Raw genomic sequence first — 27,555 nt, forward strand, 5'->3', positions numbered from 1 at the left:
TATTGTGTTCGGGATGTGAGTGTCTGGGTGCTCGGGTTGTGGGTTAGTGTTTGGTGCTAAACCCAAGGTACGTCTGGGCCAGTAGAAGAATGCTGTGTTCGGGTGCTTGGTTTTGGTGGGAAAGAGTAAATACAGAAGGGTAGGCAGCTGCTGCTTCTTCAATTTCAAAAGTAGAGATAAAGGGGACTTTTCCTAATATGGCAGTGATGGAAGAGCTTCCAGTGTGAATAAGATACCTGAAAAGGAAAAAGGCGTTGAAATAGAGGTTGTTATGCGCAGTCAAAGGATCTTTGAATGGGTGCACAATGCTAAACACCGAGGAGTAGCTGATACTTTCTTTGTACCGCTTTTTATGCTCGTCCCTGATAAGAATTGGTGCGGCGCAAATATTGTTTGTTCTTATTACCGCTTTGGGAAGGCTAACAACGCTCATGCCGTTTAGGGAAAGAATGACATATTCAAGAAGGGCAAAGTCTGTGCCCGTGAATGCGTCCAAAAACTCTATTTTCCCCTCTTTCTGCAGAGCCTCCTTTATCCTTGGCACTATCTCGGCCACCTCGGACGATGCATAGCTGCGGTGTAGAAGGGTGATCGAGGAGGCGTGCTGGGAGATACCGTTCATCTTGGTCGGGCTAAGAAGGGGGTACGTCCGCCTGTTCGCCTCTTTCTTCAGAAACATAGACAATAGCTCTTTTTTGGCCGGCAGTGAGATGTCTGCCCTTCTTACGTTATCAGTGGCCACTGCGAGCAGCAAGGCTTTGTTCTGGGCCTCGCCTACTGCTCGGTGCTCCTGGGTGTACTTGGTGAATGACAAACACATCTGCCGAAGTATTTCTTCCCGCTTTGGCAGGGGGATGTAGGCACTAGTGCCTGGGGCGTGTGTGGCGGGTGTTGGGGGAGGGGCGGAGACCAGTGCAAAAACATCTAAGCTATGGGACGGTTCGGGTGCAGCCCCGTCTGTGCTGGTGGGGGGCTTGGTTTTTGGCAGCTTTTTGATAAGTTTTAGCTCTGTCATTTCAAAAACATACTGTTTAAGAAGCTTCAGGTAGTTTTTGGAGAAGATGGTTTTCCCGGCCATGTTTGTGAAGGTTTCTCTGAAGTGTTTGTAGGTAATGTCTCTCCACTGGCACGTATCCCGATAAAACTCTTCAATTTCCCGGATCACTCCTTTTTCCGTAATAGGAAATAGAGAGAAAAACAGTGATAGCGGCATTTCCTCAATTGTCTGGTATGTCTGGAGGACAGGCTTGCTTTCTTCTTTCCAGAACGCAAACAGTGCCTGGATTCTTTCTTTTTTGCTGGAGAGGTATCCGTTGTCCATGGAGACGTACATGTCCTCGTACATCCCAACCAGCACGCTCTTGAAATACCGCGCCCCAGTAGACGAGGCTGCCTCCTTGGCGTCTGACGGCGCGGTGGGCGCATCTGGCTCGTCAAGAGCGTAGCTGATTGTTCCTTTTGTCGTGTCCAGGGTAAAAACGCTGTACCCTTCTTTTTTTACTGCATTGATGACGTCATCACTTGTTTCAGAAATGTTTTCTGCCTTGAACAAATGTCTGGTGACTGTTTTGTTCGGGTACTTAATGAAGAGCCTTAAAATGTCTATTTTGGGCGATGTTTCTGCTGTCCGAATCACTGTGTTTTTGTCAATTGTGTGCTTGACCCCGAGTGATGTGGAGAGCTTCTGAAGAAAGTGCTTGTTGCAGAAAATAACCCCCTCTTTCAGAACAAGCTCCTCAATCACCTCTGTCCGCACCCCCGTGCTTATTGACTCCTGCTCAGCCATTGGCACCGTCTGTTTTAGCCTGGACATTGTTTCTTGCTTCTGTTTCAGATAGGCAGCCTTTGAGATATACCTCAAGCGCCGCAGCTTTCCTTCAAACTCGGTAACAACCATTATTTTGTCTTTGTAGTCGTTGATGATCTTTTTAAGAATGACCAGCCCCTGCCTGCTCTTCATTCCAAGCTGCTCCTTCAGGTCCTGGGTGGCGATGCCGCTGTTCCCCATAAGAATCATGTCTAAAACCTGCTTGTAGATCGGGACATGCTTTAAAAAACACTTCGGGGCATCAAATTCTTCAATAACGTCTTTTTGGGGGAAAACACTTGTTCCAAGCTGCTCAATTGAGTCCGTTCCTATTTTTCTCACCAGCCCTATGTTTGAAAGCTTCTTCACGTAGTAAAAAAGCGACTTCGCACCAATCCGAAGCTTTCTTCGCAAAGCAAAACACTCACAGATGTGCTCTGGCGCAGTAATAAGCTCGTGGAAGATAAAGAAGTAGTCTGCACAGGTAAACTTGAACTGCCCCTTGGTAACATACGCCATGAACCGACTGTTGCTCGCTCGGATGTATGCCCCTGGCAACCCACCCTCGGCCTTGGCAAACAGCTCGGGGTTGAGCGACTCCTTCACCCTCTCAACAGACTCCTCCGTTACTATCTCAACATCATTCTCCTGTTTTAGCTTTTTTATCTCGTTTTTTGGTATTTCTTCCACCCTAAGCCCGTAAAAGCCTTTCGAGCACAGTGCCTCTGCATTCCACATTGCAAGTTCGATTCTGCAAAAATTCAAACACTAATAAAAGTTTATTTGACTATTACGCTCTGTTCGTAGGTGTTGCTCTAACGTACACTGTCTTAACAACCGTATCACAGTTAGGACTGCAGTCTTGAGGCTTCGGGGCGGGGGTATCCGTTATCTGCAGTGCACCTGAGAGCTGCCGCGGTGGAGTGCACTTTTCTGTGGAGGCGTCTGCTCTTGGCCCTATTTCGCACGCCCCGCTCATCACCTTACTTACATCTATGCACCCGTTTACCATTGGTCTACACACTTCTTTTTTCTTAACCGTTTTTACCACCACATACTTTACCTGTGCTGGCTGGGGTAAGGGTTGGGGTTGTGCCTGGGGTTGAGGTTGGGGTTGGGGAAGTGCTTGGACGTTTGGCTGTGGCTGCCTAAAACCAGCGGGCATCGGCGGAGCCTGGGGCCTTGCAGGCCTCTTCTTGTGCCGCTTGTAGGGTGCCTGGGCCGGTGCAGGGCGCTGTGGGGCTATGGGGGGCGCAGGTGCTGGTGGTTGTGGGGCTGTGGAGGGTGCAGGCGCAGGCGTGGGCTGTGGCGTGGCTGTGAGCGTGGCTGTAAGGACTTTGGTCGTAGTGTCAAAAACCGTGAGCATTTTGGTGTTGTTGACTGTTTTCACTGAGGGAACGTATACGGTGCTGAATCTGGTCCGCTCAATGTGGTCGCTTACTGTTTCTGTGACGGTAAGCTTTTGTGTTCGGGTTTTTAGCTTGGTAACGGTTCGGGTTTTGGTTAGGGTCATCGTTTGGGTGATGTAGCTGTCGACCGTGTTAACAAAATACTGCGACCGAGTCACTGTCTTATACGCAGGCACAGTCACCTCAACCGTTTTAAGCACCGTGGAGTATGGAATGGTTATAATATGGCCTCCCGCGGGCGCACTGTTCCCTGGTGCTGCGTCAGACGGCTTGGGCGGGGCACTTGCCTGGGCAGCCGGCGTGGCCACCGGTGGAAGGGCCAGGGGCACCGACTGCACCTGCACCACCGTGGACACCGCTGGCGTTTCCGTAACCCTTACCGTTGAAACGACCTGCACCGTATGTGTAACGACCTGCACCGATGAAGACCCAATACTCACCGTGTGTGTTCGGGGCGGGTGGTACGGCGCGGGCTCGGGGGGGCTGAGAGGGTGCTGGTGGTCGTGGACGTCTGAAATCATCTCGCAGCCGCAGGAGGTTATCCCAAGGCAGAGACAGTCGCCGGGGGGGTGTGCTGTTTGGGCAACGCTTAAAAAGCGCGTTGCCCCCGACCCAAGGAGAGCTATCTTGCACGGAGAGAAGCCACAGGCCTGCTCCTTCTGAACGGGAACATTGAAGCTGTTCAGGAACGAGTCGTACGCTGGCATGGGGCGGTAGACAGAATTGAGACAGTCCTGGTAGTTTATCCCAAACAGTCGACAGCGCATGTTTCCCTCGGAAAAGAAGGCCTGTCCCTGTGCCAGAAGCAACGAGAACACCGCCGCCTCTAAAAAGAACCATTTGCTCTGCATGGTAAAACACTCTCTTTTTGTTATTAAGTGCTTGGCTAACTGTTTCACCTTCTATTGGTCTGAACCAAAACTTAGCCATTAGGTCTATAGCGGGGGTGGGGTATGGGTATGGATGGCCCAGGTGCTAGGCATTGGGCGTATCGGATATTTCGTTTAGGAGCGCATCAAGGGAGTAGTTGTCAAAACGCGTCAGCGAAGGAATGAGGGCTTTGGCATCTGTGTGCCTCTCTGGGCCCAGGTTAATCACTGCAGAAGCCTCTTTGTCACTCATGTCCCCCTCTGTCAGTATTTTGCGCACCCGCTCGGCCCAGGAAGGTGTGCCAATGAACGAGCAGGCCTTTAAGTACTCAAGCGTGCTCTGAAAAGACTCGCTTCCTTCTGTTCTTCTTTCTTCGCGGATTCTCTCAAGCAAAGCAAACGCTTCAACTGAAGATATCGCTTTGGAGTCTCCTGCTTCACGGGAGAGAATTTTCATAATAAAATACTCTTCGGGTTTCCCAGGCTTTATGGGAACAGCCCCGGGTGAATATATGGCTATTTGAATTTTATTTTTTTCATATGAAGGAATTCAATAACCTCTTTGAGCTGCAGAGTGCAATGGTAGATGTGAATACACCGAACCATGGCGAAGAAAGAAATCAGAAAAGAAATAAGTTAAGTATCTATCTCTTTGAGATCAAAAAGGTTGCTCTGAATATGTTTTATAGGTTCAGAGCCCAGAATCGGTTCCTTCACTGTCTGTGTTCTCTCCCCATTGAGCAGATCCAGAGAGCCAAAGGCATTGAGTATTTTTATATTGTAGATAGCACCACACAACACATCGTTTTCTTTGTAAGCGACAAAGGGCATATAAAGAAAGAGCATGTAACGCTCCGATGTGACTGCAACCAAACACACGAAATAGACTGGACAGGTCCCATGATTAAGAAGTACTTGTTCTTGTTAGCAGACTTTGAGCACAAGTTTACCAAAACCGCCGGCTTTTTATCCCGGCTCAGAGCACATCCGAGCACACAGACCGAATTGGAGATGTCCGAGCCAGCACAGGCCGAGGGAGGCGAAGCTCGGGTTTTTTCGGGCCACCCGGAAGACCACCCCGAAAGCCCTAGCCCTAGCCCTAGCCACAGCCCGAAAGACCCGAAAGACCCGAAAGACCCGAGACAGAGTGGGTGGTGGGTGTGTGAGGAGCAGGCCAAAGACATGGTTGCCAAGCACGTTCGGGAGTACCTGAAAAGCAATAGCATCAGCCACGACCTGGGGGGCGTATTTAACAACCTCACAAGCACAGAGCACCCCCTCACCGCCAAAGACAATGCACTCTACAATGAGATCCTTAAAGTATCTAGGATACCAAAGGCCCCTAATAAAAGCTTTTAGGGCGGTGTAGTAAAAGAGATCTAGCAGGCTGGTGGCGGGTAGGCGACGGATGGTTTGCACCAACCATCTCGGGCCTTGAGAAGACAAACTTTTATTTTACCAGACAATGGGGGTGTATGAGGACATAGAAAGCGGGATGTACCAGGAGAGTATCCCATGCAGGCTAGTAAGAATAAATCAAAAAGAAGCAAGCGAGATACTGGGACGGGCAACAGACCTACTGGTGGTGGAGAGAGTCCCAAGAATTGTTCATGGACAGATGGTCAAGCAAGAGCGGCCGGAAGAGAGCAGGGAGACTGTCTACCTGGTTGTTGGCCCAGGTGAGGCCGTGGCTAACACAGACATCTTTTATCTGGCCCGTGGGAGTGCCGACAAAGGCATTAAGGCCGAGCTTGTTCTCAGCTACAAGTACTTCACGCACACCGAGCTTCTCAAGCGGGCCGGGATAGAGGAGGAGGAGTATCAGTCTAGCTACAACAAGGTAGGGGGTATAATTCATCTGAACATCAAAGAAGAGGCACTTAAGCACAAGAAAATCCTTTCTAGGGTCTTGTTTGATAAGATAAAAGACTGCAAAACGGTTATAAGAAAAGCCTCAAGCATTTCAGGTGTTTTTAGGAACTTTGAGATAGAGCACTTGCAGGGAGAAAAGACCTATGCTACCGTGCAGAAAGAGAACGGGCTAAGGTTTGCCATTGATTACGACAAAGTGTACTGGAACTCAAAGCTTCAAATGGAAAGACACCGGCTGGTTGAGGTGATAAAGCGGGGAGACACGGTTTGCGACATGTTCTGTGGGGTTGGGCCCTTCTCGATTCTGGCGCTTCTGCACGGGGCCAGGGTTTGGGCGAATGACCTGAATCCAGACAGTATAAAAAACTTTAAAGAGAGCATTGTCCTAAATAGGAAACCTCTGCAAATAAAAAGCAGAAGCAGCCACTGGAATGATCAGCTGGAAGATAGAGTTCATTTGAGCAACCAGGATGCAGGGGTGTTTCTAGAAGAGGTAACCGAGGCGTACAACCAAGGCAGCCGCGAGATTGAGCTGTTTGACCATTACATCCTCAACCTGCCCGAACTAACGCTCCAATACGTTAGACACTTTCCAAAAATAGAAAGCAGAGCCAAAAACACGGGAAGGGTGCATGCATACTTCTTCATCCACCCAGGAGAGTCTGCAGTAGCTAAAATAGAAGAAGCTATGCAAAGGAAGGTTGTCTCCACCCAGAGACTTGTTCGCAAAGTGTCGCCTTCCAAGGAAATGTGGCTGGTTAGCTTTCTTCTTGGCAAAACATCATAGAATAAATAACGGTTTGGGGTAGTTCGGGGGTTTGGTTCCAAGGTTTTTGGAGTTTAAGGCGTCCATGAACTGTTTATTATTGGTGGGGCATTAGGAGCATGCTCTGCCAGACCTGTGTACTCTGTTCGGGCTAGTGCTCGGGAAGGTGAGAGGTTAGGTCGGGCTAGTTACTAGTCAAAATCAGGAAAGCAAATAGGCAACTGTTTGGGGGTAGCGGGTAGCGGTGTTTCAAAGATCCGGCGTAAAGGTGTGCTGTCAATGACAGTGTACGCTATCAGAACAAGGAAGCCGAGCCCCATAAAGGCAGCACCCATATAGTGGAGCCACGTAGACTCGCCGTCCTTGGAGTGCGTGCCTCGAAGGACAATCCAGGCTGGAATGAACAAAATGATGTACGCGCCAGAACCTGAACCAAGAACCCTGATGATAAAGCCTAGATCCACATTTAAAAACACGGGAATCAGCGCCAGAGCGGCCAGGGCCGGGCCAATTGCTTTTCTGAAGATGCTTTTGGCCTTGTAGTTTTTGAAGTACCCGCTGAACACATTAATGAGCACGTTCTTGGCTGCTGCGCATTGCCACATAAAGGCCGAAAGAAGCACTGGAATCATAAGCACCTTAATGCCCGTTGTGAGAAGTAAAAAGGTCTTAAACAGGGCGGAGGTTAGCAAAGGCCGGACATGCTCAAGAATTGTTCCAATGTTTGTCAGAATGTTATCCAGCTTCAAGTTGTAGTTAGAACTACTAGCAAAAGTGATAAAGTATCCACACACACCAACCACCAAAAAAAGACTGCTGGCAACCATCATGGCTATTGAGAAGATTTTGAAGAACGCCTTTTTGCTTTTAGGCTTGGCCAGTGAGAAGTAAACCGGCATGTTCTGCTGGGAGTTGATGGCAAAAAAGATGGTTGCAACGGCGCCTGTAAACTTCAAAAACGAAAAGTGCCTTCCAACTACCATGCCCTTCCAGGCCTCCGACGAAAAGGTAATACACTTTGTAATGGCAAAGGAGGAGCTGTACCGCACAATCAACAGCATCGCCAAAACCATGATTGTTAGCAGCATCAGTGAAATTGCAGAAATTGTGGTTATGATCTTGTTGTCCCCGGGCGTGGGCAAGTACGCAAGATACATGCACACCAGGACCAAGCCTCCAAAGCTCCCCCATTTGGTGAGCGAGGGAAAGACGCCAAAAGGGGTGTGAGCCCGCAAGACATCAACTATGTCCCAGACCCACTGGTACATGAGCCCCAGGTAGACAATCAGTGACCCCGCACTAAGAGAAACGATGGCAAGGTTGAGGCATATGCGAACAGCCTTGTGTTCATCTAACACAAGCGATCCAAAGGTTAGCGAAGGCCTGGGTGGGTTGGGGCTGGCGTTATGTGGAGCGGCTTCAACTTGGGTGGTGGCGTACTTTTTGACATGTTGTCTCTCTGGATCTGTCTCGTCCGTGGGTATGCGGAGGAAGTTAGCTGTCACGGGAAGTAGCTGGTACCCTTCTTCCTTTCCAGTAGCCCGGAGCATGTCAATGGCCATCCTATACGTTCTTGCCGAGACAACAGTGCCGCTGATACCGCAAAGCAGCACAGCCATTATCCAGGCACAAATGCCTCCATCGGCAATGCCCACGTGCATGAACAGCACCCCGGCGCCAAGAATGGCACTGATTGCTGCATAGTAAAGGTTTAAACCTCGAAGATATGGCTTCACTGCATCGGTACTGGGGGTATCTTGCGTGATGTCGTGTATTGGGGGGCTCTCTTCCATAAGGTTTTCGATTTGTGTTATAGGCATGTTAATAAAAAAGACTTTTTACAGTTTATATATAGACATTCTATTGTGAAATTTTCCTCTTTTGGCGGCTAACCCGAAAAACCTTGCCACAAACCCGAACCCACCACAAAACCAAAACCCTGCGAAGTGTGGTGGGTTTGTGGCCTTGTACGGGCGCATCAAGTGCGCCCTTCACCTTCTCCTTCACCTTCTCCCTCACCCTTCTCCCTCACCCTTAACCCTCACCCTTAACCCTCACCCTTAACCCTCAACCCACAAACCCTCACCCGCAAACTATTTTTTCGGATCATCTATTTAGCTGTTACCTTAGACAAAACTCCCCCACCTTTGCATACGAGTACTGAAGCGGTGGCTATACACGGCGGAGATAAGAAAAAGACCTAGATGCCTTTCCTACCCACCCCAACCCCTGTATCTGCCCCATGAGTGCCCACTACCCAGCTGGCTATTTCTACATCTGAGAACGTCAGATAGAACCTCCACCGAGCATACCCAATGAAGATCCAAATAAGAAAGAAGGCGTTGGTTGCCAGAAGCTTGTCCAGGAGGATGTGAAGGATAATGCTTGGCAGGAACTCACTCTTGTCCATAAAATAAAAATTAAGGATTTACTTGTCTTCTAGTCTCTTTCTGAGGGTATCTACGATGTTCAAGAGAATAGTCCTCTGCTCTTCGAGCACGCTCACAACAGAAGCCGCTTTGTCCGCCTCAAAGACTCTTTTGTGCAGCGTGATCTTCTCGCTAAAGGTGTTTAAACACTCGCTCAGCTGCCCTGCCCGCTTTTCAAGCTGTTCGTAATGCACCGTGGCTGGGCTGGACTCGGGGCCTAGGGCCCGCCCCATCTGTTCAAGCACTTCGACCAGGAGAGTGTTGTACTTATCGGAAATGGAGACAATCTTGTTTGTTAGTTTGAGAATTCCTCCCTCCACCAGCTCATTGACCCTCTCCCCAAGATACTTCCTGCTCCCGCCTAGTCTTTCAATAACACTCTTTTGCTGCGAGAGCCGTTCGTAGAGACCCTCATACCCAAAGACAACAAACGGAGAAAGGGTCTCCGGCGACGGGTTCTGTTTTTCTGCCTGGTCCCAGATCTCCTGCGGTACATCCACGGGCTTTTGCGGCTTGGCCTTCCCCTCCTCAAGCACGTCGTAAAAGGTATAGATAAACTTATAGAACTGGCTTTTTGGGTCGTAGGCCTTTTCCAGGTACTCTAGCATGTGGTGCGTGTCCTCCTGGTTCGGGTTGCCTGTAAGTGCGGCGTTGATGGTAGAGAACGACTGCGTTGGCCCTGCGCCCGAGTAGTAGGTGGTGTTTGGTCCCCCCATGCTGGTGTTCCCCCACAGACCGGCTGTCTTGGCGGGCTCGCTCGGCGGAAGTGCTCCAAACCCTGTCCCCGCGCCTGCGCCTGAAAACCCGCCAAAGTTAAAAGATCCGCTGCCTGCATTGGCCCCCAGAAGAGAAGACCCCTGCCCAGCCCCAAAGCCTCCAGCACTTCCCTGCCCAAATCTCTGCCCCATGCTCTGCCCAAAAAGCGGCGCTTGTGTTTGGGCCTGCCCTGGTGCCTGGCTCTGTCCAAAACCTTGGCCCATGCCCTGGCTCTGCCCAAAGCTCTGTCCCAGGCCTTGGCCCTGCCCAAAAAGTGACGACTGCTGGGTCTGTGGCTGTGTTTGGGTCTGCGGTTGTGTCTGGAACTGGCTCATTCCTTGGCTTTGGCCCAGTCCCTGGCTCTGCCCAAAGCTCTGTCCCAGGCCTTGGTTCTGCCCAAAAAGTGACGACTGCTGCCCTGGTACCTGGCTCTGCCCAAAACTCTGCCCCAGGCCTTGACCCATTCCCTGGTTCTGCCCAAAAAGTGACGACTGCTGCCCTGGTGCCTGGCTTTGCCCAAAACCTTGGCCCATGCCCTGGCTCTGCCCAAAGCTCTGCCCCAGGCCCTGGCTCTGCCCAAAAAGTGACGACTGCTGTGGTTGGGTCTGCGGTTGTGTCTGGAACTGGCTCATTCCTTGGCTTTGGCCCAGTCCCTGGCTCTGCCCAAAGCTCTGTCCCACGCCCTGCCCAAAACCCTGGTTTTGGCCCACTCCCTGGCTCTGCCCAAAACCCTGACCCACTCCCTGTCCAAAACCCTGGTTTTGGCCCATTCCTTGGCCCATTCCTTGGCCCATGCCCTGACCTACTCCCTGTCCAAAGCCTTGGTTTTGCCCAAAAAGTGATTGTTGGGCCTGTGGCTGATTCGGGTTGTACTGATTGCTGTTTGTATTCTGCTGTCCTGTCTGCTGGTTGGAGTAGAATGACATCGCTGTAAATAAAAAAGTAAAGAGAAAGGCAAAAAAGAAAGCAAGATGATGCAAGGTTGCTGAAATAAATTCTCCATCTACAAATTTTTAATGGCTATGAAACAACAGGAACAGAGAACAGACCTTCCACAAACCAAGATGCCAGGAAACACTCCAGAGATCCCAAGCACAAACAAAGGAGCCGATCTATACTGCCTAGAGTGTGCTGATTCAGATGAAGAGGGCACAGGACCCCGGAGCAAAGAAGAAAATCCCTATCTCACTGCAGAGTTTTGGCAAAGCGAGTACTTCAAGAGGCTTGTAATTGAAAACTTCATTCTTATGGGGCCGCTGGTTCTTCTCACGCCTTTTGTCAAAACATGCGACTTTTACAGCAGCAAAGGATCTTTTGCGATTCTGCTGATTTACACGCTTCTGGGGGAAGAGTTTTTAAGGAACCTGGCCAACTGGTGCATCTGCATGTGGGCGATTGAAAAAAAGTACCGCAAAGAGAAAAAAGGCATCCTTGCCAAAAGAAGGATTGCTCTCCACCTCGCCATGGTCTCGGTGTTCGGGGCAGGCCTATGTGTTATCACCTACTACATAGCCAAAGGAGACAGAGAGCTCGTGGAGCTGCATGCCATCTGGAACAAGGAAGGACAGTGGCCCGAAGAGGGCGAAAACCCAGAAGTGGGGCTAGTCCACGGCCTTTCCCTGCCCGTGCACTCGCTGGTTAGCGTAATCTACATTTACATTGTCTCCCTTCCAACGGCCATAGCTATAGTACTGCTGGATACGATGGGCGGGGTGGCAGAGAACAGGCAAGACATGGAGGGCGGAGAGTCCTTCATGTGGAAGATGGTTTTTATTACCGCAACGGGTATTCTTGTTAGTTTGGGGCGCCAGATAAAGATGGCGGTGGTTGGGCACGGTTTTTTCAAAGACATCACTCACGTGATGCTTTTGTTGAGTGCGCTGGCGTTCGGGTACCTCTCAGTGTTCTACGCCAAGGAGCTAACCCTTGGCCGGGCTCGAATGCTTCAAACATACAGCAGGCAAAATCAGGTGCCAAAGTTGAAAGAGCTGGGAGAGCTGTCGATTATTGCCTTTTCAATGTCGTTATTTGTTGCCCCCGCGCTCTATGCCATCCTGTCTGCCTAGGCACAGGCGTATCTAGGACCATGCACAATAAATAAACAGGTGTGTTTGTGTACTATGACTTGCGAATCGTACATCTCGCCGAATGTAGGGTGGTCCCTGGAGCTGTCTACGTGGTTTGGGCAGACGCTTCTTACTGGAACAGTCTGTTTGATTTTGTCGCAGATGTTTTCCAAGCAAGCTACTTGGTCGATCACTATCTGGATGTACAACATTATCACTTTTGTCTTTTTCCACGCCATTCTTGGCGACCCATTCAATCTTGAGTATTCAGGGCTTACCTTTTGGGAGCAGCTAATGATCCAGCTCAAGGGATCATCTGGCATTACGTTTTTTACTGCGTTTCCCATTGTTTTGTTCCTTTTTGGCGCGCGCATTGCCCAGTTCAACAACGTCCTTTTCCTTTTCAACCTTCTTTCTCTTATAATCGTTATCTGTCCCAAAGTTCTCTTGTACATCAAGTACTACCGAAAGCACAAGAACAAGAAGCACCAAAAGAAAAGGAACCGTGATAAACAGCAATAAATGGTGTGTCCCAGTATGTCCCAGTACGTGCCAGTAGGTGGCAGTATGTCCCAGTACGTGGCAGTACCCTGATATATACTGGCCTTGGATTTATTGAAATGTGAGGTGCGAAGATGGCACAGCAGATTAAACACCGATCCTGCCTCGGGTTAGTGTTGATTCAGCATCCAGGCATCTGCACCTACACCTACACCCGAACACCTGCACCCGAACACCTACATCTTCAAAAAGATGCCTGCATCCAGGACCTCCTGGACCTCGGCGCTTGTAATGGTGTAATCGGGTACATCTCCACCTGTCAGTTCGTACGCCTCCTTGTATTTGAGAAAGGCGATGACTCGCTCCACCGCGGACTCCTTCATGGGTAGATGGATGGTTGATTCGATCGATTCTACAAAGACATCTTCATCGACCATGTTTTTAAGAGTGGAAGAGTAGGCAATAAGTCGGTAGGGCACCTGGATCTTATGCCCATTACCTGCAATAAGGGTAATAAGTCTTTCTTCTCTGGCTTTCATCTTTACAGTCTCTGTTTACGCGAATAAATATTTTTATTAGAGATGAATGACGGCATTAGCTTCCAGAAAGTCGAAGTACTCCTTAGAATACCTCTGCTACCTGCGCAGCTAGCAAACATCTCAGAAGGCATCTTTGCCTTTTTAAACCTCTTTCTGGGCGAGTACATCAAACAATTTAAAGGTCTAGTCATCTGCTACTCCGAAGAAATAGCACTTGTGGACGGAGAAGGCGTGGTCATTGGGGGAGATCCAAGGACTTACTTCAAGGTAAAGGTTGAGTTCCTTATTTTGAAGATGTTTCTTCACAAGGTCTCCTATGGATACCTGGAAAGTGCAACTGAAACTGAATGCGAGCTTTCTTCTTTTGGGGTCATAGCGGTGCGGATTCCACACACTGGTCCAGTGGCTTCAGGGCTGCACAAGTACATGATCAAAGACATAGACATTAAAACACCGCGCATTATCGGAGCGTTTATAGAATAAACAACCAATTTTATTTTTATGGGCAGCGAACAGCACGCGGTGCAGTTTATAAGAGAAAAGAGGACACATGACGCTGAGCATAAGACTGTGCTTGGCGTGTTTAGAGACGTTCTTGTTGCCACCCACTCAGGAAAGATTTATCTCAGCCACCCGTACAGTGACAAAGAGGTAGAGCTGCAGGAGGGAGGGAGAGTTACTGGAACGGACACCTTGTGGGTGGCAAGCAAAAAGCTGACTGAGTACACGGTGGAGGGCCAAACCTTTAAAAAAGCCCGAACAATTGAAGAAACAGACCTTGGGGTGCCTCTGTCCACTGTAGAAATCAAGGGAGGGGCTGTCTTCTCCAAAACAGCCGCGTTTTTAACGGTGATAGACCTGGCAACGCACAGGGTGATTGGGAAGCAGAGCGCCGAGGTCTATGCGGCCACTGAAAGCCACTTTGTCACCAAAAACGCGCAAACCCTCACTCTTTTCGGGCTAGCTCGGGGAGAGATGGTGGAGGTGTGGAGAAAAGAGGTGCCTGAGGACAGTGCAGTGTTTTTAACTGGGTGCACCGCCATTGCTGTCACAGACACAAAAATAACGGTTTTTCAGGTTAGTGCGGGCGGTTTAGGCCCCAAAGAGCGCCAGTTCAACAACCAGATGGACATTGAAGACGAGGGAGAGTACAAGGTGTCGGTCATAAAGGATTGGGGGCCGTTCAAAGAGTTTGTCACCATTGGGCACACCAAATCAATTGACATGACCTATATCACCCACACGGAGAAGGAAATAGACGTTTTTGTCCCGGAAGAAGATACCGATGGCATTCAGATCATTGCACTCCACTATCTTACAAACTTCCACCAAATCAGCAGCACCATCCTCTCTGATACCAACCAAAACGATAGGGAGATCATTCAGGGCCCAACGGTTATTCTAGAGACAGAGACACAGCTTTTCTTCTACAACAGCGCCTATGAGCCCAAAGACGCGCCAGAGAAGTACTATTCCACCCGAAGGGCCCACGCGCCTGAAAAAGAGGCAGAGATAAAGGTGGAAAGGTCCGGGGGCAGAGAAACCGAGGCAGAAACAGAGCTGACCAGCACCCCCACCGTCTTTTCGCCCACTAGCCAGCAGTCTTCGCCCACGACCCAGTCACCCACGGACTCACCCGAGACGACCATGGAGCTTGACTTTTCAAGCACCCCAAGCCAGACCCCAAGCCAGACCCCAAGCCACCAAGCGCCCCTATCCCTGGACACGCTCTCAAACACACTATCTACCCTAAAAACAACCACTACCCCCCAAACCAAGCCAAGCACCTTGAATCAGCAGCCAGGACCCATTCCAATATCAAACCTTGCCACGCACACAGCCACGCACACGGCCACGCACCCAACCCCAACACCACCCAAACCTTTCCAAATACAAACCGTGCTAGATGGGCCCAGCAGCCTATTGGAAAAACCCGTACAAACGCTTACCAAGGAAATCGCTGAGATAAAGAAGACCTTGGCAGAGTGCACGTCCATTCTTTCATCCATTCCACCAATACCTGAAGAGACAAAGGTGTGCTTGCCCCAAAGCGGGATTCTCTATGAAATTGAAGAGCTTCTTATTCTTGTCAAAGACGAAGAGATAAGACTGAAAGAGGCTCTGGCTGAAAGAAAGCACACAAGCAAAAGAGAAAAGAACGGAATAATCATTGAGATGGTTAGAGATAAGATTTACCAGATAAAAAAAGCAATGACAACAGAAGAGGTAGACCATGCACCGCTTATTGACTACATCAACAGAAGAATAATTGCTGCGTTTAAAATGTCCAACACCCAAGATAAAACATCCTCCTCCGAAGAGATCGCAGCAAATGACGCAACCATCTACTATGGCCCACTCTCACAGCCAGGACCACCTATTCAGAAGCTTGCAGAAACAGCATACCCACCGCGAAGGAACGAGGTGGTCCAAATGCTTGAAGAGTGTCTCAAACGCATTGAAAAAACAGAAGAGCCAACTGAAAACCTTTTAGATACCATTTTTAAAGATACCGAGTCTAAAACGTTTTTGAAGAATGTTGCTGTCACAGGCTCTGTCTCCACTGCAACAAACACCCCGAAACCCACTACAACACCCAAACCCACACCTGGAACTAAACCACCCTCCCTCTTTCCCAATGCAGGCACTACCACCACCTTAGGAACCCCTAGCCCTACCAGCATACCTTTCGGCACCTCACCCTTTGGCACCCTAAAAGGCACCACCGCACCACCCTCTGCGTCACTGTTTGGTGCTAGACCCGCCACCTCACCTTTCGGGACCTTACAGGGCACCCCCGGACAACCCGCTGCACAACCCTCTGCGTCACCCTTTGGCACCCTAAAAGGCACCCCCACGCAACCTGCTGCGTCACTGTTTGGTGCTAGACCCGCCACCTCACCTTTCGGGACCTTACAGGGCACCCCCGGACAACCCTCTGCGTCACCCTTTGGCACCCTACAGGGTACCCCCGGACAACCGGCTGCACAACCCGCTGCACCACCCTCTACGTCACTGTTTGGTGCTAGGCCTGCTACCTCACCCTTTGGCACTCTACAGGGTACCCCCGGACAACCGGCTGCACAACCCGCTGCACCACCCTCTACGTCACTGTTTGGTGCTAGGCCTACCACCTCACCCTTTGGCACTCTACAGGGTACCCCCGGACAACCGGCTGCACAACCCGCTGCACCACCCTCTACGTCACTGTTTGGTGCTAGCTCACTGTTTGGTGCCAACCCAGGCATTGGCATCCAGCCTAGCACACCACCACCCATCCCCATGTCTAACTTTGCCCAACACCCCAACCAGCAACCATCCACCCGATCATCGTTTCTCCCCTCAGCAGGCAACTCGCTGTCTCTTCTGAGCAGTAGCAACCTCTCCCAAGGAAACACTACCCTGAACATCAACCAGAACAAAGACAAGAAAGAGTCTTCTTTTTTCTCAAAAGTCTTCAAGCCGCAGTAGCAGTTGTACAGACAATAAAATAAATACACTATTGTTCGAACCAAAATTACACCGAAACACCTTTATTCCACTATGTCTTCCTGTACTGCTTCAGCACCGGATATATGTTCTCAAAGGCCTGATAGATCTCCTCCCGATGCTTGGCACCCGTTAGAACCACCTTCCCAGAAACAAACACAAGAAGAACAATCTTTGGCTTCACCATTCTATAGATAAGCCCCGGGAAAAGCTCGGGCTCATAGCTGCTGTAATTGCTATGCCCAAAGACAAGACCTTCGAGACGTATGCTGAACCGGGTGTCACAGCTGCTCACAATGTTCTGGATTTTAAACTCTGTGAAGCGGACGGGGTACCCCAGCCTCCTAATAATTATGCTGTACTTCTTGGCGGCCATTTTTGAGTCTTCTTCAGACTTGGCACCAGTGACAACCATCTTCCCCGAAGCAAAGATGAGCGCGGTGGTTCGGGGCTTTCTTATTCTGATAATCACCGCAGCAAACCGTTTCGGGTTGTACTCCGCGTTTCTTGCCCCAAGTGCTATCGCTTTCAGATCAAGGCGACAGCACAGATTAACGGTGGCTACAATATTTTGTATTGTTGGAACTAGCCCTGAAGGATGTTTATTTAAGTCAACGCCCTCGGTGGTGGAGGCATACTCTTCTTTCTGCTCCATTAACAAAATAAAAATAAAAGCTTTTAACTCTTACGCCCGCTCTGAGGCCTCCCAAACCTTCACCTCCCCATCGTTTGAGCCCGTCAGTAAAATGAAGCGGTTGTTAACCACAGTGCCTTCTAGCGCACACACCAGGCCGTCGTGGACCTGGGCCACTGAAACGTTCTTCTCATAGACCTCATAGACCATCTGGTACCCCCCAAGGAAGAGCCGCCCAGCAATCACGCATGAGGAGTGGATCTTGTCCGAGGGGAGGGGGATGGCGTGGTGGTTGGTGCACGTTTTGTCATAAACGACCACCGAGTCAGCCAGAACAAAGACGATGTTGGTTTGCGTTCGGTAGAGAGAGACAGCGCCTTTTGGGGCCAGGTCTTTGATGTAGGTGGAGGTTTCAGGGTCAAAGAGGCTGACTGTATTGATGTCGCAGATAGCAATCATGTTGTCTGTGCTGACGGAGATAAGCTTGATGGTTCTTCTCAGAGAAAAAGCTCCAAGACAGCGCCCCCCCATGTTCCAAATGCGCAGCTCTCCATCGATGCCCATGGTGTATATTTTGGAGGAGCTGAAATCAATGGCTTTGACTGAAGACTTGTGCCCCTTCAGGGTAAGCACCATGGCTACATCAAGTTTTCCATCAACTTTTGAAACTTTGTACACTTTGGCCTCCCGATCGAGCGAGGCCGATCCAAAATACATGGGCGAGTCCGGGGGCGAGTCCTGGGAGTCTTTTACCTTGACCTGTGATATTTGCATGGTGTGGGACTCAAACTTGATCAGGTCTGCGATGTTGGTAAGGTCTACAACACAGATGGAGGAATCTACCCCGCCCGTTACTAAGATTTTCCTTTTATGGCAGATTGACATGGTGTTGATTTTTTGCGAATGTAAGCGGAGTTTTGACACTTCTTTAAGCGCTAGCTGGCTCGATCCTTCCTTTTCCTGCGGCCTGGGGCGTCTGGAGGGCGGGGAGGGGGGGGCGTACTCTCCTTCGTCTAGCTCTAAAATGGTATTGAGGAGGTCTCCCTCGCGGTCGCGGTAGCGTGGCGGGTTCTTTGGCTTCTCAAACCGGGTAAATCGTCTGTCTGGAAACTCTCTCTCCTCCTCCCCCTTGTGCTTGGTTAGAATGGCATCAATCTTGCTCACAATGCTCGGAGACTTTCCTCTGCCACTTCTTACGTTGTACAGATCGTTGAAGGCTACAAACCAGTCCAGGAGTGCGCTTGAGCCCGTGTTAATGTTTATACCACTTACATCGCCCTCCACTTTGAAGACTTTGGCAGACCCAGTGTAGTTCTTCTTGACCAGGTACTCATAGATCAGCGCATTTAGAACTGCTGTGTTGATGTATGATTCTTTGGCAGGGCTTTCTTTTGTCTCCTCGTACGCAAATCTGCCCTCCTGCATTCTTTCGTTTAATTAATGCACTAAATAAAAAGAACGAAACTTGAAAAATTGATCTATTTCCTGGCAAGTGTTGTACCTGCAGGTGATCCAAGCTTTGTCTTCGGGTTCGGCAGGTAGGGCCCTCTGTTTCCAAGAGTCCTAAATACGAAAGCAAATTTTTAGTACCACCAAGAAAATGTTGTACACGCACACAGAGAAACATGCCGTGGTAGTTGGAGACATATACAGAGTGATTAAGAGACTGGTGGAGGCAAAAAAAACCGTTCTAGTAATCACACCACTTGCTGAAGAAAGGGACGTTCTAGAGAGAGAAACAGCCCACTCACACGTCTCTGTTAAAAGGGTTTTGGAGGCAGAGAGGGGTCTGGCTGCAGGCCAGGCGCCAGATGTAGTTGTGGTGGATAAGTACGACATAATCAAAAGCTTGGGCCTTCTCGACCGAATAGAGAAGATAGGCGAGAAGGTGCGGCTGGTTATTGTTGCGCCAGCCAAGCCCGAGGAGACGGAGTACGAGGTCTTCCAGGAAGAAAAAAGGAGGGAGGTTTTCCAGGTCAATGCGCCCGATTACGTCCATAAGATGGCCATGGTCTTTGCACTTACGAAGATTAAGCCGATTAAAGGCATATGCATTGTACTCCCCACCAAGAAGGGGCTAAAGCGGGCAGAGGTCTTTCTCAAGACTTTCGGGGTGCCAACCGAGGCGGAGCCTGCCAAGCTGAAGGACGGGGTGGTGGGTCTTTTCCTTCCCGATAGCATCCACATCCACGCGTACACCCTAGTCGCTGACCTAACTATGTCCGTGGAAAGCACCGAAACCGCCGTGCTGCAGATAGGACCGACCACAAAAACAAGCGAGAGATCCAGCCGGTTTGCCAAGCTTCTAGAAACGGGCATGGAGTACAAGTACCGCATAGAGAGTGTTCTTTCCCTTATCACGCCGCATGTGGTCTCCGGAAAAAGACAGATCGACTCCTCCATTGTCAAGCACCTTCAAGGAACACTGCGTATTATGAAATAAAGGATAGGGTCAGGGTCAGGGTACGGGTGTGGGTACGGGTGTGGGTGGGTATACGGGGTGTGGGCACGGGCACGGCACACTACCATGGTTTTTCAAAAAGTGCGCTCTTTATATACCAGGGAGAAGCTTATTTGATTAGTTCAGGTTTCCGAGGTTTTTGGGCTGGAGCCCCTACTGACCAACACCTAACCCAGTCTTTGCAATTAATTTATGGAAGAATTTGAAGGGTGGATGGAGAGAGGAGCCATTGACGTACAGAGACTTAGAGAGCTTGCGTGGTTTGGAATACCTGAAAAACGGAGGGGGCTGCTGTGGCCAGTGCTCCTCGACGTTTTGAGCCCGCTGCTCTCAGAGCACCCGCAGCAAATAGCCCAGCGAAGAAAAACGTACGTCTCGGCGCTTTCCATCCCAATCAGCCCACTCCTTTCCCCAGAAACACTATCGCCCCCGTTTACCTCACTAACCCGAACGAACAAACAGATAGAAAAAGACGTTAAAAGAATAAACACCCTTGCGAGTGGAAAGGATGCTTCAGAGACGTACGTTCGCGCAATGGGCGTCTTTGCCAAAACAAGGCCTGTTGTTGGATACGTCCAGGGGATGTGCGAGATTTTCAAGGTCTTCCACGACGTTCTCACAGAAACCTACCCCCCTGACGAGGCAGAAGCTCTCTCCTACTTTTGTTTCTCCAAGCTTCTGGTTCAGGTCCTGGACTGCTTCTCAACGGGGCAGCAGGGCGTTGAAAGAGCCATCGAGGAAATAGAAGCGCTGCTTCATGTTTACGCCTCAAGGCTTATGCTCCATTTTTCAGGTATTGGCCTTGAAGTGAAGTACTTTGCCTACAACTGGATGTCTACCTTCCTCTTTCGAGAGTTCTCGGCATACAAGCAAGTGATGGACGCCCACTTTTCCCTTGGGTGGGGGTCTTTTGTTCCCTTCAACATAGCCTTCTCAGCGGCCCTCGTGTTCTTCCTGAAGGACTCCCTGGAGGAGGCAGGCTTTGAGCACGCCCTCCACACGCTGCAGCACGTCTCAGAGAGAGCCTGGACCCCGCAGGAGCTGGAAAGACTGTTGGCCATCGCCTACGTTATCTTCTCCAAGGGACAGTTGCCGCAATCAGGGGGCACCCTTAAATAACGGAAAGTCAAGCCAAACTATTTATTCGTGGTCGAGTGGAAGTGCTTGGTTGGGAGCCTCTTCAAATTCTTTCCTAATCTGCTCCATGTATGCCTCGTCAACCTGTGTCTCGGGAGGAAGTAGGTTGGAGTTGGCTACGAAGAAGAGGTCTGGAAGGTTGAAGAGCTTTCTGGTTAGGTAGAGGAAGGGCTTGTCATAGTTGTAGTTGCTTTTTGCACTGATATCGAAATATACCATGTTGAGAGATTTTCTATCCTTCATGTTTGCTGGCTTAATCTTGCGGTCTACAATGTCTACTTTGTTTCCGCATAGGCAGACGGGAATGTCTGGGCAGATGTGTCTCAGGTCCCTGTACCAGTTTGGCACGTTTTTGTAGGTAATTCTTGAGGTTGTGTCAAACATAATGATTGCACAGTCTGAGCCAATGTAGTAAGCATCTCTAAGACCTCCAAACTTCTCCTGTCCTGCTGTGTCCCACACGTGGTAGTTGATGGTTCCGTGGTTGGTGAAAAAGGGAAGGAGGTAGGTTTCAGCACCAACAGTAGCGATGTACTGCTTGGTGAATTCACCTGTCACGTGTCTTTTGACAAACGTGGTCTTTCCGGTGCCTCCGTCGCCAATCAGAACTAGTTTTTTAGAGACCACACTTTCTCCCCCGTTCATTCCGTTCTGGGCGCCGCATCCTTGCTGATTCTGCTCGTTCCACATAAAAAAAAAGAAAATTTGGCTTAAATAGATACAGTTGTATTGGGTTCGGGTTTTCGGGTTTTCGGGCTTTCGGGTTTTCGGGCTTTCGGGTTTTCGGGCTTTCCGGTTTTTCGAGAATTTTGGAGCTAGTGTGGAGAGACAAAGGCCGATGAGGCTTTGGACAGCTCGGGGCCCATCCCGTTTGGCGTGACGTTTTCGTTCTCAGTGCTCCTTGGGTCCTCCGGCGCGCGCGGCGGCTCGGGAGCTTTTTTCTCCCGCAAGTTAAGCAGCACAAAGAGCGCGGCAAAGAGAATGGCCAGAGCATATGCAGGAGCTACATCGGTCATTCGGTCAAGAACTGCACTCGCCAGGAGCAGAAAGGAGAGCAGGTGGGCATAAAAAAGAGAAAAAACCGAGGAGGGGCTGGAAAGCCCCTCAATCGTTTTTAGGTGGTCAAGCGTTGAAGGGTTCTTCAGAATGGCGTCAATGTCGTTCTCGTACTTTTTGCCGGTGTAGGACACCCCAAGGCTGTGGAAGTCAACCGAAGAAATATTTTTGAACTTTTTCAGGTACTGGAGGAAAAAGGTTGGAAACTGGGTGGCTTTAAAGCGAAGCGCCATTTTCGGGGAGTCATTGAAATTTATCCGCTTAATTTTGAAGGGGCCAATCTTTTCGTCCTTTGCCTCTCCAAGCCACTTCTTGTACCCCTCACACGCCCGGCACTTTTCCCCGCTTTCGTTATCATAGTAGATAAAAATAAGCAGGGGGGAGGTGCAGGAAAAGTCTTCAACCGAGTACTTTTCTATCTTAAGAAAATCTCCCCTAATGACTGCCGCCCACACAAGAAGCAAGCTAAGAAGCCTTTTCATTAAATTAAGAAAATATTTAAACATTTAAGTGGTTAAATTTTTTACATGCTCGAGCTGCTAACGAAGGAGGGCAAGGTCCTAGGCATTAGCCCGGACACCGAGGGAGTAGCAGTGCTGAAAGAAGGCGTCTCTTTTTACAAGCGCGTTGGAGAGTTCCAAATCTTTCGGGTTGGAGAGTATCTAGAGATCCTCCGTGGAAGAAGCATTTTTAAGCGGCTACACCTGTTCCGCGGTCTCAAAGACGTTCTTATCAGCGGGCACGGGGCAGAGGTGCTTATTTTCCTCGTTGGAGACAACTGGATCGAAAGCATTGGCAGCGAGGGCCTGCGCGACGAGAGAGAGTTCAAAGAAAGAATTGTTGACGTCAAAATAGCCAGTGGCCTAGTTATGGTGCTCCACAACGGGCAGATAGGCATATTCGCCCAAACGCTAAAAAAGCTTGGCGGGGGCAGGAGGCTAAGTATTAAGTGCCCCGACCTCCTCGTCGTCTTTGAGACAGACCAGCAGTTCCTGGGCATCTTTAGCCGGACCCAGAAGAGCCTTTCCATCTTTTCGGCCAAAGGCGAGCTTGTCCAGACAGTCGGCGCCACCGAGCCCCTCCAAAGCGTTGGCGTGTTTAAGGTGGGGGAAGAGGTGGTGGTGGCCCTGGGCATGAAGGGAAAGATATCGATCACGCCGTTTTTAGGGGGGGAGGAAAGAGTTATTTCAACAGACCACAACGAGGCAGTGACAGAGATTGTCTACGACAGTGGCAGTGAAACCATGTATAGCATCTCACAGGAAGGCGTTCTTTGTGCGTGTAAAATGGGCCGGGCCCAGGAGGTGGAGGGCGCCGCAGTTTTTGTTGAGCGCCGAGGACTCACAGGCATAAGTGTGGTTGGTGCAGTGTGAGGTGCAAAAGGCGACTCCGGGAATTGAACCCGGGACCCCATGCACCCGAAGCACGGATCATACCACTAGACCAAGTCGCCGCACAAAAAAACTGCGAGGGCAAAGACGGGGAGGAAAAGCATAAAGCATTTAGATTTTTTTATTTCCGATGTCAGAAATGAAGGGGGCACAGCCAGCAGTGAGAATCGGAGGCAAGAAGGCACCAAGACGGGTGGTGGTTAAAAAGACTGTAGCGGTTGAACCAAACGCCAAGCTTTTTAAGGTGGTAAACAACCAGGGATACAAAACACAGCCCGTTGCGGAGGTAGAGAACTGCAGCTTTATTGGAAAGTCAGGAATGGTTGTTAACTACACAGGACCCGAGCTCACCGCCATTTACCACAAGGACAACCAGCCAATTGGGTACATCCTAAACGGCAAGGGAGAGCTTATTAACAAAGGAAGCGGGGATGGACCCAGTTTTGACCTGGAGACTGTTAAGGCTCTGCTGGCAAAAAAAGGCATCGATATTGACCCGTTGATGAAAAAAGTAGCCAAGGGCGACAAAGATGCCCTTGGCGAGATCATTACCCTCCTCAAAGAGGTAGATTTCTCAGACCCCAGCGACTCAAAGACTCCAGAAGTAGAGCAAGAAGAAGTAGCAGACACTCAATAAATTGTGTTCGGGTTAGGGCTATGCAGCGGGGCCATGCAACGGGCTGGGGCTGGGTCACGCAACGGGGACACGGTACGTCACCTGACGCGACAGTATGCGACGTACGCTGGACTAATCAAATAAGCTTCCACCTACTATAAAAGCAGAAGGTTTTGTGAGATTTGTGGGTAGTGTGTTCGGGGCTAGGCCTCGGGAAACGGTACGTTGCGGTACACTGGGGCAAAACCTCGCGGTACAGCAAGTTGGGGCACAACATACCGTGCCCATCTTTGCCCCTGCTTTTATTCCATGAAAAGAGACGTTCACTACCGAAGAGCAAAAGCTGAGGGATATAGAGCAAGAAGCGCATACAAACTCATTGAAATCATTGAGGAGCACAAGATACTTGATGGCGTTACGAATGCGGTCGATCTTTGTGCTGCACCAGGAAGTTGGAGCCAAGTGCTGGCAATGCATCTTCTCCGTGGAAAGATCTTTGCTGTGGACATCCAAACCATTGAGCCGATTGACGGGGTCGTTGTCATCCAGGGAGACATCACAGCCCAGACAACAGTCACTGCAATTGTTGAAGGGTTTGACGCCCAGGCCGATCTGGTTCTCTGTGACGGGGCACCAGAAGTCACTGGTCTCCATGACTTAGACGAGTACTTCCAGGCCTCGCTCATCCAGGCCTCGTGCAGCATTTGCCGACAAATCCTCTCGCCGAAAGGAACATTTGTAACGAAAGTCTTTACGGGAGATGCTCCCTCCTCGCTGCTCAGGGACCTGAAAGACGTCTTTGAAACCGTCAGAATAGTCAAACCCAAAAGCAGCCGAGTGGCTAGCAAGGAGGCCTTTGCCATTTGCACAGATATGTTTTCTGTTTTTGCGAATTAATGGAAGAGTATGCAATAGTTAAAAGGTTCTGTGGTTTATTAACAGAGGAGGAGAGAGACGCGTTCTTCTCCCTCCTTGTGGATTATCGAAACAAAGTGGAACGGCTCTCTATGCTTGTAAGACGCTCAGAAGAGTATAAGTTAGCTCTGCAGCTCTCTTTAAGCAAGGTACAGAGACACTATGATGCTGTGTGGTACTGGTCCATCATTTCTCTTTCATTCGGGGTAGTGCTTGGGCTGGGGCTTACACAGCTCTAGCTAAGTGCTTGATCCTTTGTAAGACATGCCTTTTTTAATGATGCTGATTTTCAGGGACCAGTCAACAATGCTGTCGATACGAATGAAGATCTCAGTAAGCTGCTGATGGGTGAAGTTCTCAACTATCACAAAAAGAAAGACCCTCTTCTCCTCCCGCCCCATCCCATTAAGAAACTCAATAAGAAAGTCTGAAATTTGGGCGTTGGTCCACGTATCAATCACCCTTTTTAAGATGATGTTCGTCCGTGGGGTAGGCTTGGGAGAGGCCGCGTGGTTCTCTTTGAAAACCTCTTCTTTAAAGAGCAGCTTAAGCAGAAAGATCCGTGAAGAACTTTTCCATTTAATAGTGATCCATTTAAGCACCTCGGCAAACGTTTCTGGAGTGTACTCTTCCAAGTATCCTCTTAAGTTAGTTGCTAGAATGTCCAAGTTATCTTCGCTACGGACCCACTCCCCAAAGTTGGCGTCGTACTGGTTGTCCATCTCTCGGATGGTTGCATCGATGTCCTCAACTGTTCTTTTGTGCTGCATTGTTTCTTCTCCTGAGCTTAACTTCGCCCGATCTTATATTCTTCTCCTGAGTCAGGGACCTTCCTTATCCGGACCAATTTGTCCCAATCCGGCCTGATTGAAAGGCCACGATGGAAAATAGCCTGTCAAAATTTGTCCGCTTTTAGAAATCCCTCCATTGGCACACTGATCCAGGAGAGCGATGGTAATTGGCAGGGTGGAGAGATTAAAACCCCCTAGCCATCTATTTAAAGAATCACTCACGTACCCCGTATGGAATCGACACAATTTTACAAGCACATGTCAATTAGGGACCGGGCAGTGCGCTGCCTCTTTCTGCTCCTCGCAGGGTTCTTTGTTTTGAGCATTTCCTAGGCCTTCAGCACCGACACGTCTAAATATCGAGCAACCCGTCCTAACCCGTCCTAACAAAATTTTAGCTCAAAACTTCCCCTTTCGTCCAAACCCAACCCAAAACGGACAACCCCGAAGACAAGCCCCTAAATAAATACAAAAAATTTAGAAGTTATTCATGAATGAGACAAAAGCATCCAATGTGTCACTAACCAAGAACAACCGGCGAAACATAGGACCAGTGTCCGTGAAAGACATGCTGGCCACGGGAGGACTGCTCCTGCTTCCGTTTCTTTTCGGGATGAACATAATAACCATTGGGATCTTTGCTTCAAGGAAGGTGGTTAATGGAGTAATAGCTCAGCCCTCCTCCATTGGAGCAGGCCATAGCGGAGAAATTGTCAAGCTAGCTGAAACGGCAGCGTGGAAGTATATCGTCTGTGGGCTGTTCTTTGGGGCGCTCCTCTTCTCTCTGGCCCTCTTTATAGCTGGAGCGTTTAAAAAGTCAGCCTATCCCTGGTTTAAGCCACTGTTTGTAGCCAGTGCTCTGCTTATGGCTGGTGGCAATACCCTATCAGTCCTTACTGGCAGCAAGCTGGTGCTAATTGGTGCTCGGGTGGTTATTGGCCTGGGGGTTGGGATTCTTTGCAGTCTTTGCAATGCCTACTATGCAGCCATCCTCGGCAAGGACCGGGGCAACCTGGTCGGCGTCTTCCACGGGCTGATGATCACCATTGGGGTGTTTAGCTCGGGGCAGCTGGTGGGGATGCTTGGAGAAGAACATAACACCTGGATCTTTGGGATCATTACGGTAATAAGCCTGGTTTCAGCAGGGCTGTCTTTCTTTTTTGTAAAGGCCATACCCGAACCAAAACCTGTTTCTGTGGAGTCGATTGATTCCAACGAACTTCCAGAAATGGAAATGAGGGCTACAGGTTCACTATCTACCGACAGACCTCTTAGAACGGCTCAGCCAGCTCAAAGCAACACTGAGCACCAAGAAGTGGCCCTCATCATTCTTGCATGCTTGGGGATTCACGTGATCCAGCAGGTGTCAGGAATCAACCCGATTCTCTCAGAGAGCGACCTTATCTTTGGAGGTCCAGCAGAGGCAGCTACAAAATGGTCAAAGGTCTTCTTTAACTGCGCTGGAGGGCTTGGCTCGGTCCTTCTAATGATTATAATGCGGATAAACCCAGCACTTTTCAAGTACACGGTGCTTACCTCCTCCTTTGGTGCAGGTCTTGCCTATGTGCCACTGGTGCTTGGAATGAAGCAGCTGGGAGAGTGGTGTGCAGGGCTGTACGTTGCTCTCTTCTCTATGGGCCTGGCAAGTCTCCCGTGGATGCTTCCGTCAATGATTTTAACCAATCAGATGTACATCTCCTTTGCTTCAGGTCTGGGGCCTCTAGCCAACTGGCTAATGTCATGTGTGCTTCTTTTTGAGTACCGCCACATGCATGAGGTTATTGGGAGCAAGGTCTTTATTGCTGGAATGCTTGCCTGCTTCCTGGGAGGTGTGCTAGGTCTGTTGCTTCTGATAAAGGCTGAAAAGGTCCAAAAAGATAAGGCACTTCTTACCAGCTCCAACGAAGAGGAAAAACTCTTTATCTGAGCTGAGCGTTCGGCTGGAACTATCAATGCACCACACCACCACACCACACCACCATACCACACCATACCACACCATACCATACCACCACACCACCATACCACCACACCACACATCAATAAAACCG

General features: G+C 49.8%; 25 protein-coding genes across 25 annotated transcripts; 13 read left to right on the top strand and 12 right to left on the bottom strand.

Annotated features, from left to right (window-relative positions):
* Positions 1-43: 43 nt before the first annotated feature.
* Positions 44-2,545, bottom strand: NEDG_01148 (uncharacterized protein; the record flags this gene model as incomplete). Its single annotated transcript, XM_067688566.1, has 1 exon — positions 44-2,545. The coding sequence occupies one exon, from the start codon at positions 2,543-2,545 to the stop codon at positions 44-46; it is 2,502 nt and encodes an 833-aa protein (XP_067543754.1).
* Positions 2,546-2,597: 52 nt separating this feature from the next.
* NEDG_01149 (uncharacterized protein) lies at positions 2,598-4,067 on the bottom strand (the record flags this gene model as incomplete). The annotated part of the gene is made up of 1 exon (XM_067688567.1): positions 2,598-4,067. The coding sequence occupies one exon, from the start codon at positions 4,065-4,067 to the stop codon at positions 2,598-2,600; it is 1,470 nt and encodes a 489-aa protein (XP_067543755.1).
* Positions 4,068-4,191: 124 nt separating this feature from the next.
* On the bottom strand, positions 4,192-4,542 carry NEDG_01150 (DNA-directed RNA polymerase II subunit RPB4; the record flags this gene model as incomplete). The annotated part of the gene is made up of 1 exon (XM_067688568.1): positions 4,192-4,542. One exon carries the CDS (start codon positions 4,540-4,542, stop codon positions 4,192-4,194), a length of 351 nt encoding a protein of 116 aa, XP_067543756.1.
* Positions 4,543-4,625: 83 nt separating this feature from the next.
* NEDG_01151 (uncharacterized protein) lies at positions 4,626-5,444 on the top strand (the record flags this gene model as incomplete). The annotated part of the gene is made up of 1 exon (XM_067688569.1): positions 4,626-5,444. The coding sequence occupies one exon, from the start codon at positions 4,626-4,628 to the stop codon at positions 5,442-5,444; it is 819 nt and encodes a 272-aa protein (XP_067543757.1).
* A 106-nt stretch (positions 5,445-5,550) lies between these two features.
* Positions 5,551-6,744, top strand: NEDG_01152 (tRNA (guanine37-N1)-methyltransferase; the record flags this gene model as incomplete). Its single annotated transcript, XM_067688570.1, has 1 exon — positions 5,551-6,744. One exon carries the CDS (start codon positions 5,551-5,553, stop codon positions 6,742-6,744), a length of 1,194 nt encoding a protein of 397 aa, XP_067543758.1.
* Positions 6,745-6,914: 170 nt separating this feature from the next.
* NEDG_01153 (uncharacterized protein) lies at positions 6,915-8,543 on the bottom strand (the record flags this gene model as incomplete). Its single annotated transcript, XM_067688571.1, has 1 exon — positions 6,915-8,543. The coding sequence occupies one exon, from the start codon at positions 8,541-8,543 to the stop codon at positions 6,915-6,917; it is 1,629 nt and encodes a 542-aa protein (XP_067543759.1).
* Positions 8,544-8,923: 380 nt separating this feature from the next.
* NEDG_01154 (uncharacterized protein) lies at positions 8,924-9,133 on the bottom strand (the record flags this gene model as incomplete). The annotated part of the gene is made up of 1 exon (XM_067688572.1): positions 8,924-9,133. One exon carries the CDS (start codon positions 9,131-9,133, stop codon positions 8,924-8,926), a length of 210 nt encoding a protein of 69 aa, XP_067543760.1.
* An 18-nt stretch (positions 9,134-9,151) lies between these two features.
* Positions 9,152-10,834, bottom strand: NEDG_01155 (uncharacterized protein; the record flags this gene model as incomplete). The annotated part of the gene is made up of 1 exon (XM_067688573.1): positions 9,152-10,834. The coding sequence occupies one exon, from the start codon at positions 10,832-10,834 to the stop codon at positions 9,152-9,154; it is 1,683 nt and encodes a 560-aa protein (XP_067543761.1).
* Positions 10,835-10,930: 96 nt separating this feature from the next.
* Positions 10,931-11,974, top strand: NEDG_01156 (uncharacterized protein; the record flags this gene model as incomplete). The annotated part of the gene is made up of 1 exon (XM_067688574.1): positions 10,931-11,974. The coding sequence occupies one exon, from the start codon at positions 10,931-10,933 to the stop codon at positions 11,972-11,974; it is 1,044 nt and encodes a 347-aa protein (XP_067543762.1).
* Positions 11,975-12,136: 162 nt separating this feature from the next.
* NEDG_01157 (uncharacterized protein) lies at positions 12,137-12,496 on the top strand (the record flags this gene model as incomplete). The annotated part of the gene is made up of 1 exon (XM_067688575.1): positions 12,137-12,496. The coding sequence occupies one exon, from the start codon at positions 12,137-12,139 to the stop codon at positions 12,494-12,496; it is 360 nt and encodes a 119-aa protein (XP_067543763.1).
* A 215-nt stretch (positions 12,497-12,711) lies between these two features.
* NEDG_01158 (transcription elongation factor B, polypeptide 1) lies at positions 12,712-13,014 on the bottom strand (the record flags this gene model as incomplete). Its single annotated transcript, XM_067688576.1, has 1 exon — positions 12,712-13,014. The coding sequence occupies one exon, from the start codon at positions 13,012-13,014 to the stop codon at positions 12,712-12,714; it is 303 nt and encodes a 100-aa protein (XP_067543764.1).
* Positions 13,015-13,056: 42 nt separating this feature from the next.
* On the top strand, positions 13,057-13,497 carry NEDG_01159 (uncharacterized protein; the record flags this gene model as incomplete). Its single annotated transcript, XM_067688577.1, has 1 exon — positions 13,057-13,497. The coding sequence occupies one exon, from the start codon at positions 13,057-13,059 to the stop codon at positions 13,495-13,497; it is 441 nt and encodes a 146-aa protein (XP_067543765.1).
* Positions 13,498-13,515: 18 nt separating this feature from the next.
* NEDG_01160 (uncharacterized protein) lies at positions 13,516-16,485 on the top strand (the record flags this gene model as incomplete). The annotated part of the gene is made up of 1 exon (XM_067688578.1): positions 13,516-16,485. The coding sequence occupies one exon, from the start codon at positions 13,516-13,518 to the stop codon at positions 16,483-16,485; it is 2,970 nt and encodes a 989-aa protein (XP_067543766.1).
* Positions 16,486-16,555: 70 nt separating this feature from the next.
* Positions 16,556-17,158, bottom strand: NEDG_01161 (transcription initiation factor TFIID TATA-box-binding protein; the record flags this gene model as incomplete). Its single annotated transcript, XM_067688579.1, has 1 exon — positions 16,556-17,158. The coding sequence occupies one exon, from the start codon at positions 17,156-17,158 to the stop codon at positions 16,556-16,558; it is 603 nt and encodes a 200-aa protein (XP_067543767.1).
* Positions 17,159-17,188: 30 nt separating this feature from the next.
* Positions 17,189-18,562, bottom strand: NEDG_01162 (uncharacterized protein; the record flags this gene model as incomplete). Its single annotated transcript, XM_067688580.1, has 1 exon — positions 17,189-18,562. The coding sequence occupies one exon, from the start codon at positions 18,560-18,562 to the stop codon at positions 17,189-17,191; it is 1,374 nt and encodes a 457-aa protein (XP_067543768.1).
* Positions 18,563-18,737: 175 nt separating this feature from the next.
* On the top strand, positions 18,738-19,580 carry NEDG_01163 (uncharacterized protein; the record flags this gene model as incomplete). Its single annotated transcript, XM_067688581.1, has 1 exon — positions 18,738-19,580. The coding sequence occupies one exon, from the start codon at positions 18,738-18,740 to the stop codon at positions 19,578-19,580; it is 843 nt and encodes a 280-aa protein (XP_067543769.1).
* Positions 19,581-19,811: 231 nt separating this feature from the next.
* On the top strand, positions 19,812-20,717 carry NEDG_01164 (uncharacterized protein; the record flags this gene model as incomplete). Its single annotated transcript, XM_067688582.1, has 1 exon — positions 19,812-20,717. One exon carries the CDS (start codon positions 19,812-19,814, stop codon positions 20,715-20,717), a length of 906 nt encoding a protein of 301 aa, XP_067543770.1.
* A 21-nt stretch (positions 20,718-20,738) lies between these two features.
* On the bottom strand, positions 20,739-21,425 carry NEDG_01165 (GTP-binding nuclear protein Ran; the record flags this gene model as incomplete). The annotated part of the gene is made up of 1 exon (XM_067688583.1): positions 20,739-21,425. The coding sequence occupies one exon, from the start codon at positions 21,423-21,425 to the stop codon at positions 20,739-20,741; it is 687 nt and encodes a 228-aa protein (XP_067543771.1).
* A 125-nt stretch (positions 21,426-21,550) lies between these two features.
* Positions 21,551-22,273, bottom strand: NEDG_01166 (uncharacterized protein; the record flags this gene model as incomplete). The annotated part of the gene is made up of 1 exon (XM_067688584.1): positions 21,551-22,273. The coding sequence occupies one exon, from the start codon at positions 22,271-22,273 to the stop codon at positions 21,551-21,553; it is 723 nt and encodes a 240-aa protein (XP_067543772.1).
* A 45-nt stretch (positions 22,274-22,318) lies between these two features.
* NEDG_01167 (uncharacterized protein) lies at positions 22,319-23,164 on the top strand (the record flags this gene model as incomplete). The annotated part of the gene is made up of 1 exon (XM_067688585.1): positions 22,319-23,164. One exon carries the CDS (start codon positions 22,319-22,321, stop codon positions 23,162-23,164), a length of 846 nt encoding a protein of 281 aa, XP_067543773.1.
* Positions 23,165-23,312: 148 nt separating this feature from the next.
* On the top strand, positions 23,313-23,819 carry NEDG_01168 (uncharacterized protein; the record flags this gene model as incomplete). Its single annotated transcript, XM_067688586.1, has 1 exon — positions 23,313-23,819. One exon carries the CDS (start codon positions 23,313-23,315, stop codon positions 23,817-23,819), a length of 507 nt encoding a protein of 168 aa, XP_067543774.1.
* A 288-nt stretch (positions 23,820-24,107) lies between these two features.
* NEDG_01169 (tRNA (cytidine32/guanosine34-2'-O)-methyltransferase) lies at positions 24,108-24,695 on the top strand (the record flags this gene model as incomplete). The annotated part of the gene is made up of 1 exon (XM_067688587.1): positions 24,108-24,695. The coding sequence occupies one exon, from the start codon at positions 24,108-24,110 to the stop codon at positions 24,693-24,695; it is 588 nt and encodes a 195-aa protein (XP_067543775.1).
* Positions 24,695-24,952, top strand: NEDG_01170 (uncharacterized protein; the record flags this gene model as incomplete). Its single annotated transcript, XM_067688588.1, has 1 exon — positions 24,695-24,952. One exon carries the CDS (start codon positions 24,695-24,697, stop codon positions 24,950-24,952), a length of 258 nt encoding a protein of 85 aa, XP_067543776.1.
* On the bottom strand, positions 24,953-25,483 carry NEDG_01171 (uncharacterized protein; the record flags this gene model as incomplete). The annotated part of the gene is made up of 1 exon (XM_067688589.1): positions 24,953-25,483. One exon carries the CDS (start codon positions 25,481-25,483, stop codon positions 24,953-24,955), a length of 531 nt encoding a protein of 176 aa, XP_067543777.1.
* A 511-nt stretch (positions 25,484-25,994) lies between these two features.
* On the top strand, positions 25,995-27,431 carry NEDG_01172 (uncharacterized protein; the record flags this gene model as incomplete). Its single annotated transcript, XM_067688590.1, has 1 exon — positions 25,995-27,431. One exon carries the CDS (start codon positions 25,995-25,997, stop codon positions 27,429-27,431), a length of 1,437 nt encoding a protein of 478 aa, XP_067543778.1.
* Between the last annotated feature and the right edge of the window lie 124 nt (positions 27,432-27,555).

This window comes from Nematocida displodere (assembly GCF_001642395.1).
Source record: "Nematocida displodere strain JUm2807 chromosome Unknown 3, whole genome shotgun sequence".
NCBI classification, from domain to species: Eukaryota; Fungi; Microsporidia; genus Nematocida; species Nematocida displodere.